At 50.4% G+C, this 14,937-nt stretch overlaps 1 protein-coding gene across 1 annotated transcript in view; it reads left to right on the top strand.

Annotated features, from left to right (window-relative positions):
- LOC141975324 (gametocyte-specific factor 1-like) overlaps positions 1 to 14,937 on the top strand; it is a 29,999-nt gene that overhangs the window by 3,084 nt on the left and 11,978 nt on the right. Inside the window, exon 2 of the mRNA XM_074935614.1 lies at positions 10,829 to 10,922. Coding sequence (XP_074791715.1) covers positions 10,829 to 10,922 — 94 coding nt within the window. The remainder of the gene's footprint in view (positions 1 to 10,828; positions 10,923 to 14,937) is intronic.

The following is a 14,937-nucleotide window of genomic DNA, read 5'->3' as shown; positions in this document are numbered from 1 at the left end:
GCTCCCCATGAAGCCAGTCAGGACTCTGGGGAAGTCTCCTGTCTGTGAGCAGACTGTCTGCAGGACACACGGCTCACACAGCTTCCTGGGTCTGACCTCGGAGCATTCAGCATCCTCTGCCCCTCCGTGCGCTTCCCACAGCGAGTCCGCTCAGGCAGGGCTCCTGGGGAAGCCAGAGGGTCCTGCCCCCCAACTTCACAGTCAGATGTGACTCTCAGCCAGCCAGTAAAACAGAGGTTTATTAAATGACAGGAACATGGTCTAAAACAGAGCTTGTAGGTGCAGAGAACAGGACCCCTCAGCTGGGTCCATTTTGGGGGGCAGTGAGCCAGACAACCACGTCTGCCCTTCACTCCATGTCCCAGCCAGCCCCAAATTGAAACTCCCTCCAGCCCCTCCTCCTCTGGGCTTTGTCCCTTTCCCCGGCCAGGAGGTCACCTGATTCCCTTGTTCTCCAACCCTTTAGCTCTCACCTTGCAGGGGGGAAGGGGCCAGGCCATCAGTGGCCAGGAAACAGGGTGTCGGCCATTCTCTGTGTCCAGACTCCTGCACACACCTGCCCTCTAGGGCTCTGCAGTGATCAGACACCCTTATCCCACCACCTAGATCCTTAAGAACTGCATAGGTGAAACTGAGGCACCCCCACACTATTCAGAGGAAACATTAAGAACAGTCCCACTTCGTCACATCAGCGCCCCCACAACTTGTCTAGGATTTTATCGGTGGTAGGCATCGGACACGGTGATGGCACTGAACTTCCCATATCCACACAGAACCGGATCAACCCATCCTTCTTGGGGACCAGCACCATGGAAGAGGCCCAGGGGCTGGAGGATGGCTGGATCACCCCTAAAGCCCGCATGTCTCCAACCTCTCTCTCCAGGTCCTGGGCTGTTTTTCTAGTGACCCTGAATGGGGAACACCTGATGGGAAGATTGGCTCCTGTTTCCACCCGGTGAACAGCCAGGTTAGTGAGCCCAGGCCGGCTGGAGAACAGCTGCCGGTGTGAAGGCAGCACCTCTCTGATCTCTGCCTGCTGGGCAGGGGTTAGCTGGTCTGAGAGGAGAATTGATTCCAGCGAGGGGTCAGCCCCCCCCTCAGGGAGGAGTCCCACCAGGGGATCCTCTCCCTTCTCCTCCCACTGCCCACACCCAGCCAGCCCCAACTTCTCCCTGTCCCAGTATGGCTTCATCATGTTGACATGGTGCACCCGGTGGCGGTGTGCCCGGATGGACAGTTCCACGACATATTTCACTTCATTTTCCTGTCTGATGACCTTGAAGGGGCCGTCCCAGGCAGCTTGCAGCTTGTGCTTCCTCATGGGGATGAGAAGCATCCCCTGATCCCTGGTAGCCTAGAAGCAGGCACGTGCTGAGCGGTCGTACCAGACCTTCTGCTTCCTCTGTGCCCTTGCTAGGTTTCCCCTGGCCAAGCCCATGAGCTCCGCGAGCTTTTCCAGAAAGGTCAGAACATACTCCATCGGGGGAGGCCTTCCCCCCGCACTCGTCCCTCATCAAGTCGAGGGGTCCCCTCACCCTCCTCCTATACAACAACTCGAAACGGGAAAACCCTGTGGATTCCTGGGGCACTTCCCTGTATGGGAACAGCAGGTGGGGTAAATACTTCTCCCACTCCTGTGGGTGCTGGTCCAGAAAGGTTTTCAGCATCATCTTTAGGGTCCCATTGAACCTCTCCCCCAGCCTGTTGGACTGAGGGTGAGACGCTGAGGCCCAGGTGTGTCAGACCCCACACTTCTCCCACAAGCACTGGAGCAGTGTTGACATGAAGTTGGACCTCTGGTCTGTAAGGACCTCCTTGGGGAACCCACTCTGCTAAAAATGGTGAGCAGCGCGTCTGCCACGGTGTCTGCCTCCATAGAGGACATGGCCACTGCCTCGGGGTAGCGCACAGCGAAATCTACCACCACCAGAATGTATTTCTTCCCCGACTGGGTTGCCCTGCTGAGGGGCCCCACTATGTCCATGGCCACCCTCTGGAAAGGCTCCTCTATGATGGGCAGAGGTCTCAGAGCTGCTTTACACTTATCCTGGGCCTTCCCCCCCCCACTCTGGCAGGAGTCCCAGGCCCTCAATACTGTTGGACGGCATCAAAGGCCCCGGGCCACTAAAAGTGCTGCAGCAGCCTCTGCCTGGTGCACCAGATGCCCTGAAAGGGGAATATTGTGGGCCAAATACAACAGTCTGTGGTGGTCCCTCTGGGGGAGGACCACCAATTGCCTCCTGGCTTTCCAAGGTTCAGTTGGCCCTGAACCAGCCTGTCATAAATATAAAGGGAAGGGTAAACCCCTTTAAAATCCCTCCTGGCCAGAGGAAAAATCCTCTCACCCGTAAAGGGTTAAGAAGCTAAAGGTAACCTCGCTGGCACCTGACCAAAATGACCAATGAGGAGACAAGATACTTTCAAAAGCTGGGAGGAGGGAGAGAAACAAAGGGTCTGTGTCTGTCTGTATGCTGCTTTTGCCGGGGACAGAACAGGAATGGAGTCTTAGAACTTTTAGTAAGTAATCTAGCTAGGTATGTGTTAGATTATGATTTCTTTAAATGGCTGAGAAGAGTTGTGCTGAATAGAATGACTATTCCTGTCTGTGTGTCTTTTTTGTAACTTGAGGTTTTGCCTAGAGGGATTCTCTTTGTTTTGAATCTAATTACCCTGTAAGGTATCTACCATCCTGATTTTACAGAGGTGATTCCTTTACTTCTATTAAAAGTCTTCTTGTAAGAAAATTGAATGCTTTTTCATTGTTCTAAGATCCAAGGGTTTGGGTCTGTGGTCACCTATGCAAATTGGTGAGGATTTTTACCAAACCTTCCCCAGGAAGTGGGGTGCAAGGGTTGGGAGGATTTTGGGGGGAAAGATGTGTCCAAACTACATTTTCCCAGTAAACCCAGTTAAAGTTTGGTGGTGGCAGTAGAAATCCAAGAGTAAAATAATTTTGTACCTTGGGGAAGTTTTAACCTAAGCTGGTAAAAGTAAGCTTATGAGGTTTTCATGCAGGTCCCCACATCTGTACCCTAGAGTTCAGAATGGGGAAGGAACCTTGACACAGCCCATTCCCGGTACAGGAATCCCTTCTCCCACAGAAATCTCTCCCGGCAGTCCTCCCCCTGGGATCCTGCACCACTGTGGCCAGCAAGGGCCCTCAGTTTCTCTAAGGAGGGATCCTCCTGCAGCTCCATCTGGAATTCGGCTGCTGGGTTTGAGGGTACAGCCCTGGTTTGCAGTGCCTCAGTTTCCCCACCTTGGGACAGAGGCTCTGGCCCAACACTGTCAAGCCCTACCCTCGGTGCTTCGGTATCTCCCCCCCGCCCACCCCCAGCATAGCCCTATCGACTGCGGCCTCCTGGACCTGCGGTGCCCCCTCTTGGTGGGCTTCGGTTGACCCCCCCCCGCCGGGTTCTGCTCGGCTGCCATTTCCTCCATCTTCAGGCATTGAGCCACCTTGTGTCCTTTTTGGCCACAGTAATTACATTTCAGGTCCCTCAAGTCCCACGGGGGATTGGCCCACCCCGACCTTCAGGGGCACCCATGAGTTGGGCTACCTGGAGTCCCACCCTGGAGAGGTCTCTGTGTGACTCCCCTTCTGAGTCATAGAATCATAGAATATCAGGGTTGGAAGGGACCTCAGGAGGTCATCTAGTCCAACCCCCTGCTCAAAGCAGGACCAATCCCCAACTAAATCATCCCAGCCAGGGCTTTGTCAAGCCTGACCTTAAAAATATCTAAGGAAGGAGAGTCCACCACCTCCCTAGGTAACGCATTCCAGTGCTTCACCACCCTCCTAGTGAAAAAGTTTTTCCTAATATCCAACCTAAACCTCCCCCACTGCATCTTGAGACCATTACTCCTCGTTCTGTCATCTACCACCACTGAGAACAGTCTAGATCCATCCTCTTTGGAACACCCTTTCAGGTAGTTGAAAGCAGCTATCAAATCCCCCCTCCTTCTTCTCTTCCGCAGACTAAACAATCCCAGTTCCCTCAGCCTCTCCTCTCCTCATAAGTCATGTGTTCCAGTCCCTTAATCATTTTTGTTGCCCTCTGCTGGACTCTTTCCAATTTGCCACATCCTTCTTGTAGTGTGGGGCCCAAAACTGGACACAGTACTCCAGATGAGGCCTCACCAATGTCGAGTAGAGGGGAACGACCACATCCCTCGATCTGCTGGCAATGCCCCTACTTATACATCCCAAAATGCCATTGGCCTTCTTGGCAACAAGGGCACACTGTTGACTCACATCCAGCTTCTCGTCCACTGTCACCCATAGGTCCTTTTCTGCAGAACTGCTGCCGAGCCATTCGGTCCCTAGTCTGTAGCGGTGCATGGGATTCTTCCCTCCGAAGTGCAGGACTCTGCACTTGTCCTTGTTGAACCTCATCAGATTTCTTTTGGCACAATCCTCCAACTTGTCTAGGTCCCTCTGTATCCTATCCCTACCCTCCAGCGTATCTACCTCTCCTCCCAGATTAGTGTCATCTGCAAACTTGCTGAGGGTGCAATCCACACCATCCTCCAGATTATTTATGAAGACATTGAACAAAACCGGCCCCAGGACCGACCCTTGGGGCACTCCACTTGATACTGGCTGCCACCTAGACATGGAGCCATTGATCACTACCCGTTGAGCCCGACAATCTAGCCAGCTTTCTATCCACCTTATAGTCCATTCATCCAGCCCATACTTCTTTAACTTGCTGGCAAGAACACTGTGGGAGACCGTGTCAGAAGCTTTGCTAAAGTCAAGGAACAACACGTCCACCGCTTTCCCTTCATCCACAGAGCCAGTTATCTCGTCATAGAAGGCAATTAGATTAGTCAGGCATGACTTGCCCTGGGTGAATCCATGCTGACTGTTCCTGATCACTTTCCTCTCCTGTAAGTGCTTCAGAATTGATTCCTTGAGGACCTGCTCCATGATTTTTCCAGGGACTGAGGTGAGGCTGACTGGCCTGTAGTTCCCAGGATCCTCCTTCTTCCCTTTTTTAAAGATGGGCACTACATTAGCCTTTTTCCAGTCGTCCGGGACTTCCCCCGATCGCCATGAGTTTTCAAAGAGAATGGCCAATGGCTCTGCAATCATGTCCGCCAACTCCTTTAGCACTCTTGGATGCAGCGCATCCGGCCCCATGGACTTGTGCTCGCCCAGCTTTTCTAAATAGTCCCGAACCACTTCTTTCTCCACAGAGGGCTGGTCACCTCCTCCCCATGCTGTGCTGCCCAGTGCCGTAGTCTGGGAGCTGACCTTGTTCGTGAAGACAGAGGCGCAAAAAAAGCATTGAGTACATTCGCTTTTTCCACATCCTCTGCCAGTAGGTTGCCTCCCTCATTCAGTAAGGGGCCCACACTTTCCTTTACTTTCTTCTTGTTGCTAACATACCTGAAGAAACCCTTCTTGTTACTCTTAACATCTCTTGCTAGCTGCAACTCCAGGTGTGGTTTGGCCTTCCTGATTTCACTCCTGCATGCCCGAACAATATTTTTATACTCTTCCCTGGTCATTTGTCCAGTCTTCCACTTCTTGTAAGCTTCTTTTTTGTGTTTTAAGATCAGCAAGGATTTCACTGTTAAGCCAAGCTGGTCGCCTGCCATATTTACTATTCTTTCTACACATCGGGATGGTTTGTCCCTGTAACCTCAATAAGGATTCTTTAAAATACAGCCAGCTCTCCTGGACTCCTTTCCCCCTCATGTTATTCTCCCAGGGGATCCTGCCCATCAGTTCCCTGAGGGAGTCAAAGTCTGCTTTTCTGAAGTCCAGGGTCCGTATTCTGCTGCTCTCCTTTCTTCCCTGTGTCAGGATCCTGAACTCAACCATCTCATGGTCACTGCCTCCCAGGTTCCCATCCACTTTACCTTCCCCTACTAATTCTTCCCGGTTTGTGAGCAGCAGGTCAAAAAGAGCTCTGCCCTTAGTTGGTTCCTCCAGCACTTGCACCAGGAAATTGTCCCCTACACTTTCCAAAAACTTCCTGGATTGTCTGTGCACCACTGTATTGCTCTCCCAGCAGATATGGGAGACTTCAGTCACCCTGATGAGAACCAGGGCCTGCGATCTAGTAACTTCTGTGAGTTGCCGGAAGAAAGCCTCGTCCACCTCATCCCCCTGGTCCGGTGGTCTATAGCAGACTCCCACCACGACATCACCCTTGTTGCTCACGCTTCTAAACTTTAATCCAGAAACACTCAGGTTTTTCTGCAGTTTCAATCTTGAGCTCTGAGCAGTCATACTGCTCCCTTACATACAGTGCAACTCTCCCACCTTTTCTGCTCTGCCTGTCCTTCCTGAACAGTTTATATCCATCCATGACAGTACTCCAGTCATGTGAGTTATCCCACCAAGTCTCTGTTATTCCAATCACATCATAATTCCTGATGTGGAACTCCCTCCTGCCCCCTATCTGCTGTTCACAAACTCATCCAATAGTGCCCCTGCACTGCGCAGATCTTTAGGCTTCCAGTCCACTAACCACATCCTAAGGTCTGGAGGGCAGATGTCATACAGCTGCCCCAACCCCACCAGGTTACACCCCTCCTCTGTGGTAGTGGCCCCTGTGCCCTTCCCACACCTACAGGGATATTCCCCCAGCAGATTGGCGACCTCCTTGTAAGTGACACCTGGGGTCTTGCGTACACCCCGGAATCGTTTCCTGTACGCCTTGGGGGTCAGTTCATACTTCAGCAGCAAAGCCTCTTTGAACAGGTCATAGTCCCCCATCTCAATACCATCCATTTGGCTGAATGGCTCTATGGCCTTGGGACCCAGTAGGGGGGTCAGACAGTGTCATAACCATACAGCTAAGGGTAGCCTAGAATTCCTCCTTACCTAGTGTTGGCCCATTCCCAGCTTCTGGCAAACAGAGGCTAGGTACACTTCAGAGCTTGGGTTTGCATCCCTGCTCATCCTGACTAATTCATGAATTAATCTAGTTCTTTTTTAAACCCTGTTATAGTCTTGGCCTTCACAACTTCCTCTGGCAAGGAGTTCCACAGGTTGACTGTGCATTGTGTGAAGAAATACTTCCTTTTGTTTGTTTAATAGGCAACAGGCTTAAATTTCATTTGGTGATCTCTGGTTCTTGTGTTATGAGAAGCAGAAATAGCACTTCCTTATTTAGTTTCTCCACACCAGTCATGATTTTATAGACCTCAATCATATCCCCCCTTAGTCGTTTCTTTTCCATGCTGAAAAGTCCTAGTCTTCTCTCTCCTTATAAGGAAGCTGTTCCATACCCCTAATCATTTTTGTTGCCCCTTTCTGTATCTTTTCCATTTTCAATATATCTTTTTGAGATGGGGCGACCACATCTGCACACAGTATTCAAGATATGGATGTAGTGTGGATTTATATAGCGGCAATATGATATTAATTCTGTTAATGTTGCATTTGTTTAATCACTATAGAGTGCCTAGCACAACAGATCTTTGTCCATGACTAGGGCTCCTGGGCACTATGCTAATACAAATAAATAATAACAATGATGATGCAGAATAGACCTGAGCTCTCCCTCCTGTAGCTGGGCTGGCTCTGCTGAGTTAAAACGAGCAAAATGCAACAAATCCTCCCCCTTCTCATTTTTGTCACTACCATCACAGCTCTGATTCCAACACACACACACACACACACACACACACACACACACACACACACACACACACACACACACACACACACACACGCCAGCTAAGGAGATGCCATTTTTAGCCAGTCACGTTTCAGAGCAAAAGCACATCATGGTACTGAAGTGACAACTTCCAGAGGCCCCAGCATGGGCCGGGCAGCTTAGTCTAAGCAGGGCAGCCCATACTCATGAGCAGACACCCCTCCCTACTTGCCCACACTCCCAGCATACATAGGGTTGCCAGGTGTCTGGTTTTTGACTGGAACGCCCAGTTGGAAAGGGACCCTGAAAAGGGTCCCGTTAAAAGTCCGGTCGGCGGTGCTTCAGGGCTAAGGCAGGCTGGTCCCAACCTGTCCTGGCACTGCGTTGCGCCCCAGAAGCGGCCAGCAGGTCCAGCTCCTAGGCGCGGGAGCCATGGGGCTCTGTGTGCTGCCCCCACCCTGAGCACCAGCTCCACACTCCCATTGGTTGGGAACTGCAGCCAATGGGAGCGGGCGGTGGGGGGGGGGGGTGTCAGTGCTTGTGGGTGAGAGCAGCGCACCGAGCCTCCTGGCCCCCAGCCTAGGAGCTGGACCTGCTGCTGGCCACTTCCAAGTCAAGCGCAGAGCCAGGACAGGCAGGGAGCCTGCCTTAGCTCCGCTGACTGAGGTAAGCATGTGCCCCAACCCCCTGCTCCAGCCCTGAGCCACTCCCCCAAACCCAGAGCTCCGTCCTGCACCCCCAGCCCCACCCCAGAGCCTGCACCGCCAGCTGGAGTCCATACCCAATCCTGCACCCCAACCCCCTACCTCAACCCACAGCCCCCTCCCGTACTCTGAATTCCTCAGCCCCAGCCTGGAGCCCCTCCTGCACCCCAAACCCCTCATCCCCGGCCACACCCCAGAGACTTCAGCCCCAGCCCCAGCCCCAGCCCTCACTCTCTCCCACACCCCAACCCCTTGCCTGAACCCACAGCCTCCTCCCACACTCTGAATCCCTCGGCCTCACCCCCCAGCCCGGAGCCCCCTCCTACAGCCCAAACCCCTCATCCCTAGCCCCACCCCAGAGCCCGCACTCCAGCTGGAACCCTCACCTCCTCCAGCACTCCAGCTCCCTGCCCCAGCCCAGAGCTCCCTCCTGCCTGAACCCCTCATTTCTGGCCCCACCCCAGAGTCTGCACCCCCAGTTAGAGCCCTCACCCCTCCCATACTCCAATCCCCTGCCCCAGCCCAGCGAAAGTGATTGAGGGCAGGGGAGAGCGAGCCACCGAGGGAGGGGGAATGTAGCGAGAGGGGGGCAGGGGCAGGCGCAGGGGCAGGGTGTTTGGTTTTGTGCAATTAGAAAGTTGGTAACCCTAAGCATAAACAGCTCCCAGACCCTCAAGCTGCACTCCCAGAGTGCACTGCTCCCCTCTCAGCTGATGTCCCAGCCTGCACCGCTCCACCTCGGACCCACGTTCCCAGCATGCACTGCTCCTGCCCCTCACCTGCTGTCCCAGCCTGCACCGCTCCACCTCTGACCCACGTTCCCAGCATGCACTGCTCTACCATCCAGGCTGCGCTCCATCCCCTGCCACCACTGCTGTCCCAGCCTGCACCATGGCCCCTTAGCCGCACTCCCCCATTCGCCCCGCCCTCCCAACACGGCCTGCTCCAATCCAAGCCCGACCCTGGGGGGCGCCAGCTAACCCCTGCGCCGAGTGCCCAGGCCCCTCCCGCTCCGCCCCTTCCGCGGGCGGGCTGACTTGAGCAGCCTCGCTGGGGTGCCCGAGGGGAGGGGGCGGTTGGAGCCTCGCTGGGGTGCCCGAGGGGAGGGGAGGGGAGGGGAGGGGAGGGGGCGTGAGCACCTCGCTGTGGTCTCACGGCGCAGGACAAGGGAGCTTCGCGGTGCCTGCTCCGGAGCTCCAGGAGCCGCCTTCGCACTGAGACCACGCGCCCCTGGTTCGGCGCAAAGTCTGCTGGGTAACGCCTCCTGCCGGGTTCCCCTCCCCTCCCCTGGGCCGGTAACCTATTCCCTCTTCCCTCCCCCCGGCCGGGTAGCCCTTGTCCCTCCCCCTCCCCCCAGCCGGGTAGCCCTTCCCCCTCCCTCCCCCTTCCCCTTTCCCCGGCTGGGCCGGCGGGGTAGCAAACATATTTTCTGATGAGCAACCAAATCTGAGATTCAGGTTGTCTCTAGACTGTGCAGTCCTTTAAATTCTCTCTTATTTAGACTTATAATCTTGGGGGGAAGGATTTTTTTTAGAGGACTGATGCATTCAAATTGTATGAATTGCAGTGAAGACAGGAGAGAATCTAACTCTTTGTGTTGTTTGTGTTGTTTGTTTGTTTGTTTGTTTTAACTAAAACATCAGGAACCAAGTTCTTCATACAGATCATGAGCCACAAGGTAGGTGTAAAAGTGTTGACCTCTCAGGAAGGTGGAGGGGCTCAGGATGGAGTATTACTTTAAGTGTGTATAAGAAAAGATAACTGAGCTCCCCAAATACATGGCTTAATTTTTCTTGGGAACTGGTTCTTTGAATCCTCTTAAATGTATTGGGAAAAGAGGATGTTTCTGACAAAAATCTGTGGATTTTAGCATCTTGGAGGAAACCTTTTCTCTGTGGAGCACAAGAATACGTGGTTCCCGGTACCCTACATTATACGTGGGCCCCCAAGAATAAGCTTGTATCCTATGCCTGCACAGCGTAGTTGTAAAGTCTACCACTTGCTGTAGTGCAGTTGATCTTTGACACTTAATAGCTGTGATGGATAAATTGAAATGACTTTAAAGTTATTTCCAGTGCCTGGAAGTTGAAGCTAGAAAAATGCAGAATGGAAATAAGGTTTATTTTTAACAGTGAGGATAATTAACCATTGGAAAAATTACCAACTGTTGTAGATTCTCCATCAAATTTTCAAAAGACATCCAATTTTGATTTCAAAAAGATCTGCTCTAGGTCAAATGGGAATTAATTCCTGGCAGTCCTATGCCTTGTGTTCTACAGAAGGTCAGCCTAGATCAGTAGTTTTCAACTTTTTTTCATTTGAGGACTCCTAAAAAATTTTGAATGGAGGAGCAGGACCCCTTTGGAAATCCTAGACATAATCTGTGAACCCCCAGGGGTCTGCCAGTGGCAGGTTAAAAACCACTCCTAGATTATCATAATTCTCTTCTGGCCTTAGAAATCTGTGAATCTCCTCATTTTTCGTCTGTAGGGTTGATATTTTTAGGAGGAGAGTGACACTCAGAGACTGGCTCAAAGCGTCCTCCAACAAAGCTTCAGTTCTTTCAGCATCAGTCAAATGGATTTAGAAGGCAACTATGGTAAGTGTTTCTTTGCTGGCTTCTAATATTCATGCAGGGAACTGGCCTAGATGACCTCTCGAGGTCCCTTCCAGTCCTGCAATTCTCTGTTTCTATTCATGGTTCCTGCAAAGATACAGTGAGAGATCGCTTCGATCTTTGAAAGTATCTTAAACTTGGTTAAAGGAGGGAGTGGAGTAACTTTCCGCTATAGGCATTAAGTTTGGTGAATATATGCTTCTGTGTATTAGAGCAGCAGTTCACAACTTCTTTCATTCTGGGACCCAAAACCAGGTGCAGCGGTGGTCTTGCAATTCAAAACCACACAAACGTTAGAGGCAATAAAGGATGATGTGGGTCAATATCACAGCAAGAAACAATACCTAGGTTTTTCAAGGTGGGTGTGAGACCGGCTGGGTAATATGTAGTTGTTGGGTCGGGGCCTGGGTGTTCTGAGACAAATGCTTCTAGGCAGTGTATTGGGTGCAGATACTCTACATCATGCCCCAACCTTTGTGAGCCAGGAAGGCTGGAGTGGGGGCGTAACTCAGCTGTGTGTGGTTCGTTTTATTAATTTAGTGTATGCAATCCGGCCAAGCCGCAGCGTTCTTATCAGTGATGTTCAAGGCATGAAGAGCTCCAGGAAGTTGCCATTTTGCAGTCCTCCACAGTGTGCATCATGGTTTGTGAGTTCCCACATTGACCTAGAGGACTATGTCCCCCAGCTGCAGCATGTCTGTGGTCTGGAGAAATGGATGATCCAACTAGCAGATCAAATTTGCTGTGTGGGGTACAAACTGGTTATAAAGCTACAGTCATGTCTTGTGCAGCCAGGGCCTAAATCAATTTCCTGGGGATCATCCCAGTGAAGTGACGGTTCTTATTAAGGCCCTGTCCTTGCCATAATTCATAATAGACTTTATTCCCAGTGGCTGGCTCCAAAATGCGTTTTGCTACAGACGCAACATGGTTAATATCCTGTTAGTACTAGGGCTGTCAAGCAATTGAAAAATGTAATAGCGCACTTAAAAATAATAGAATACCATTTAAACATTTGTGGATGTTTTCTACATTTTCAAATATATTTATTTCAATTACAACACAGAATACAGAGTGTACAGTGCTCACTTATATTTATTTTTCATTACAAATATTTATACTGTACAAAAAAACAAAAGAAATAGTGTTTTTCACTTGACCTAATACAAGTAATATAGTGCAATCTCTTTATCATGAAAGTTGAACTCGCAAATGTAGAATTATGTACAAAAAAAATTGTTTTGTTTGAGAATGCAATGTAAAACTTTAGAGCCTACAAGTACACTCAGTCTTGCTTCTTGTTCAGCCAATTGCTAAGACAAACAAGTTTGTTTACATTTGCAGGAGAAAATGTGTCCACGCTGATGAGTTCTGCTCAATAACGATCCAAAGCAGTGTGGCCCACACATGTTCACTTTCATCATCTGAGTTAGATGCCACCAGCAGAAGGCTGATTTTTCTCTTTTGGTGGTTTAGATCTGTAGTTTCCACATTGGAGTATTGCTCTTTTAAGACTTCTGAAAGCATGCTCCACACCTCGTCCCTCTCAGATTTTGGAAGGCACTTCAGATTCTTAAACCTTGGGTCGAGTATTGTAGCTATCTTTAGAAATCTCAGATTGGTACCTTCTTTGTGTTTGGTCATATCTGCAGTGAAAGTGTTCTTAAAATGAACATCATTTGCTGGGTATTCATCTGCGACTGCTATAACAGAAAATCTGTGGCAGCATGCGGGTGAAACAGTGCAGGGGGCGCACCGCTCTCCCCCAAGGAATTCAGTCACATGTTATTTAACCCATTATTTTTTTAACAAGTGTCATCCTCATGGAAGCATGTCCTCTGGAACAGTGGCCGAGGCATGAAGGGGCATACGAATGTTCAGCACCTCTGGCATGTAAACACCTTGCAATGCCGGCTACAAAAGTGCCATACAAACGCCTGTTCTCACTTTCAGGTGACATTGTGAATAAGAAGTGGGCAGCATATCTCCCATAAATGTCAACAGACTTGTTTCTCTCAGTGACTGACTGAACAAGAGGTAGGAGTGAGGAGACTTGTAAGGTCTAAAGTTTTACATTGGGTTTGTTTTTGGGTGCAGTTATGTAACAGAAAAATCTATATTTGTAAGTTGCACTTTCACAATAAAGAGATTGCACGTCAGTACTTGTATGAGGTGAATTGAAAAATGAGATTTCTTTTGTTTATCATTTTTACAGTGCAAATATTTGTAATAAATAGAATAGAGTGAGCACTGTACATTTTGTATTCTGTGTTGTAATTGAAATCAATATATTTGAAAATGTGGAATACACCCGAAAATGTTTAATACACACACACAATAGAATACCAATTGAAATGTAACTGTGCGATTCATTTTTTTTTTTTTAATTTTTTTTGAGTTAATCGCGTGAGTTAACTGTGATTAATCGACAGCCCTAATTAGTACCATGGTCAGGTAAGGGTGCTGCCCTCTCCAGAGGCCTAGCCAGGTATATGGTGTTGGTTTGAGGCATTGGGGACTTTTTTCCCCCCATAGTAGTAGTTCATGGATGCACGGGCTTGGTGCTCTGGAACCATTGAATGAAGTTCAGGGCTTGTCTACGCTTCCGCTTAAGTTGATGTAACTTGTGTCAGTCACGGATATGAAAAAGCCACCCCCCTGAGCTGTCCGCACCGGCACTAAGTCAGTGGGACACACTCTCATTCTGTCATAGCTTCCACCTTTCACTGAGGTGGAGTAATTATGCTGACAGGAAAGCGCTCTCTGGTCTTCATAGTGCGTTTACACTACTGCCCTACATTAGCGCAGCTGCAGTGAGTCTGGTGAAGACTAGCCCCCAGACCAGGACCCTCTTGCAGTGTGACTGCCCCTTGGGGCACACTCTCACTAGGACAAGCCTCCTGGGCTTCAGCTCCTCCTTGGTCTGACCTCGGAGCATTCAGCATCCCTGTCGCACACCATAAGCTCCCTGCAGTGAGCCACCTGAATAGGACACCTGGGGAAACCTTACACGCCCTCCAAAGGGGCCATGCACCCCGACTTCAGCAGTCAGGAGTGACTCTCAGCCAGCGGTGTAAAACAGAAGGGTTTATTAGTCGTCTGGAACACAGCATAGAGCAGAATCTATTTAGCACAGAAAGCAGGAAGTTACAGCAAAGTTCATCTTGAGGAGCCCCAGAGCCATGGGTCTCTCCTCCTGAGTCCCAAACCAGGAGTCTGACCAGCCTCCAGCAGCCCACCTACAGTCACACCCAGTTGCCCCTCCTCCATCTTGTATGCTGTTCCCCAGGCAAACCGGTCACCTGGCCTCCACCTCCCTTTGTTCTCCAATTCCTCCAACTGGCTCGTGCAGAGGATGGGGCCCAGCAATCAGTTGCCAGGATACAACTATTGTCTGGGCCCAGGGAGCTAGACGGCACTTGCACCTTCCCTCTCGGGGTATCTGCAAAGGTCCCACACCCTTCTCCCCCCACCTAGATACTTGTGCAACGCATAGGGAAAACTGAGGCGCGCACAGTATTCATACAAACACTAGGACACTTTCCACTTAGGACAAATGGCTACTTGTGACGAAGTACCTGTGTCAGTCTTTCTCAATGGCCTGTCCCTCAGATCTCCCTGACACTGTTTAGAAAGGCTGCAAGCTTTGGATTCACCAAGGGCAAGTGATGCCTGACCAACCTGATTGCCTTCCGTGATGAGATAACTGGCTCTGTGGATATGGGGAAAGCAGTGCATGTGATATATCTTGACTTTAGCAAAACTTTTGATACGGTCTCCCACAATATTGTTGCCAGCAAGTTAAAGTAGCGTGGATTGGATGAATGGACTATAAGGTGGATAGAAAGCTGGCTAGATTGTCGGGCTCAACGGGTAGTGATCAATGGCTCCATGTCTAGTTGGCAGTTGGTATCATTCGGAGTGCCCCAGGGATCAGTCCTGGGGCTGGTTTTGTTCAACATCTTTATTAATGATCTGGATGATGGGATTAATTGCA

This window comes from Natator depressus, chromosome 20, assembly GCF_965152275.1.
Source record: "Natator depressus isolate rNatDep1 chromosome 20, rNatDep2.hap1, whole genome shotgun sequence".
Lineage (NCBI taxonomy): Eukaryota > Metazoa > Chordata > Testudines > Cheloniidae > Natator > Natator depressus.
Note: the sequence above shows the minus strand (reverse complement) of the source record. Positions and strands in the feature narration are given on the sequence as shown.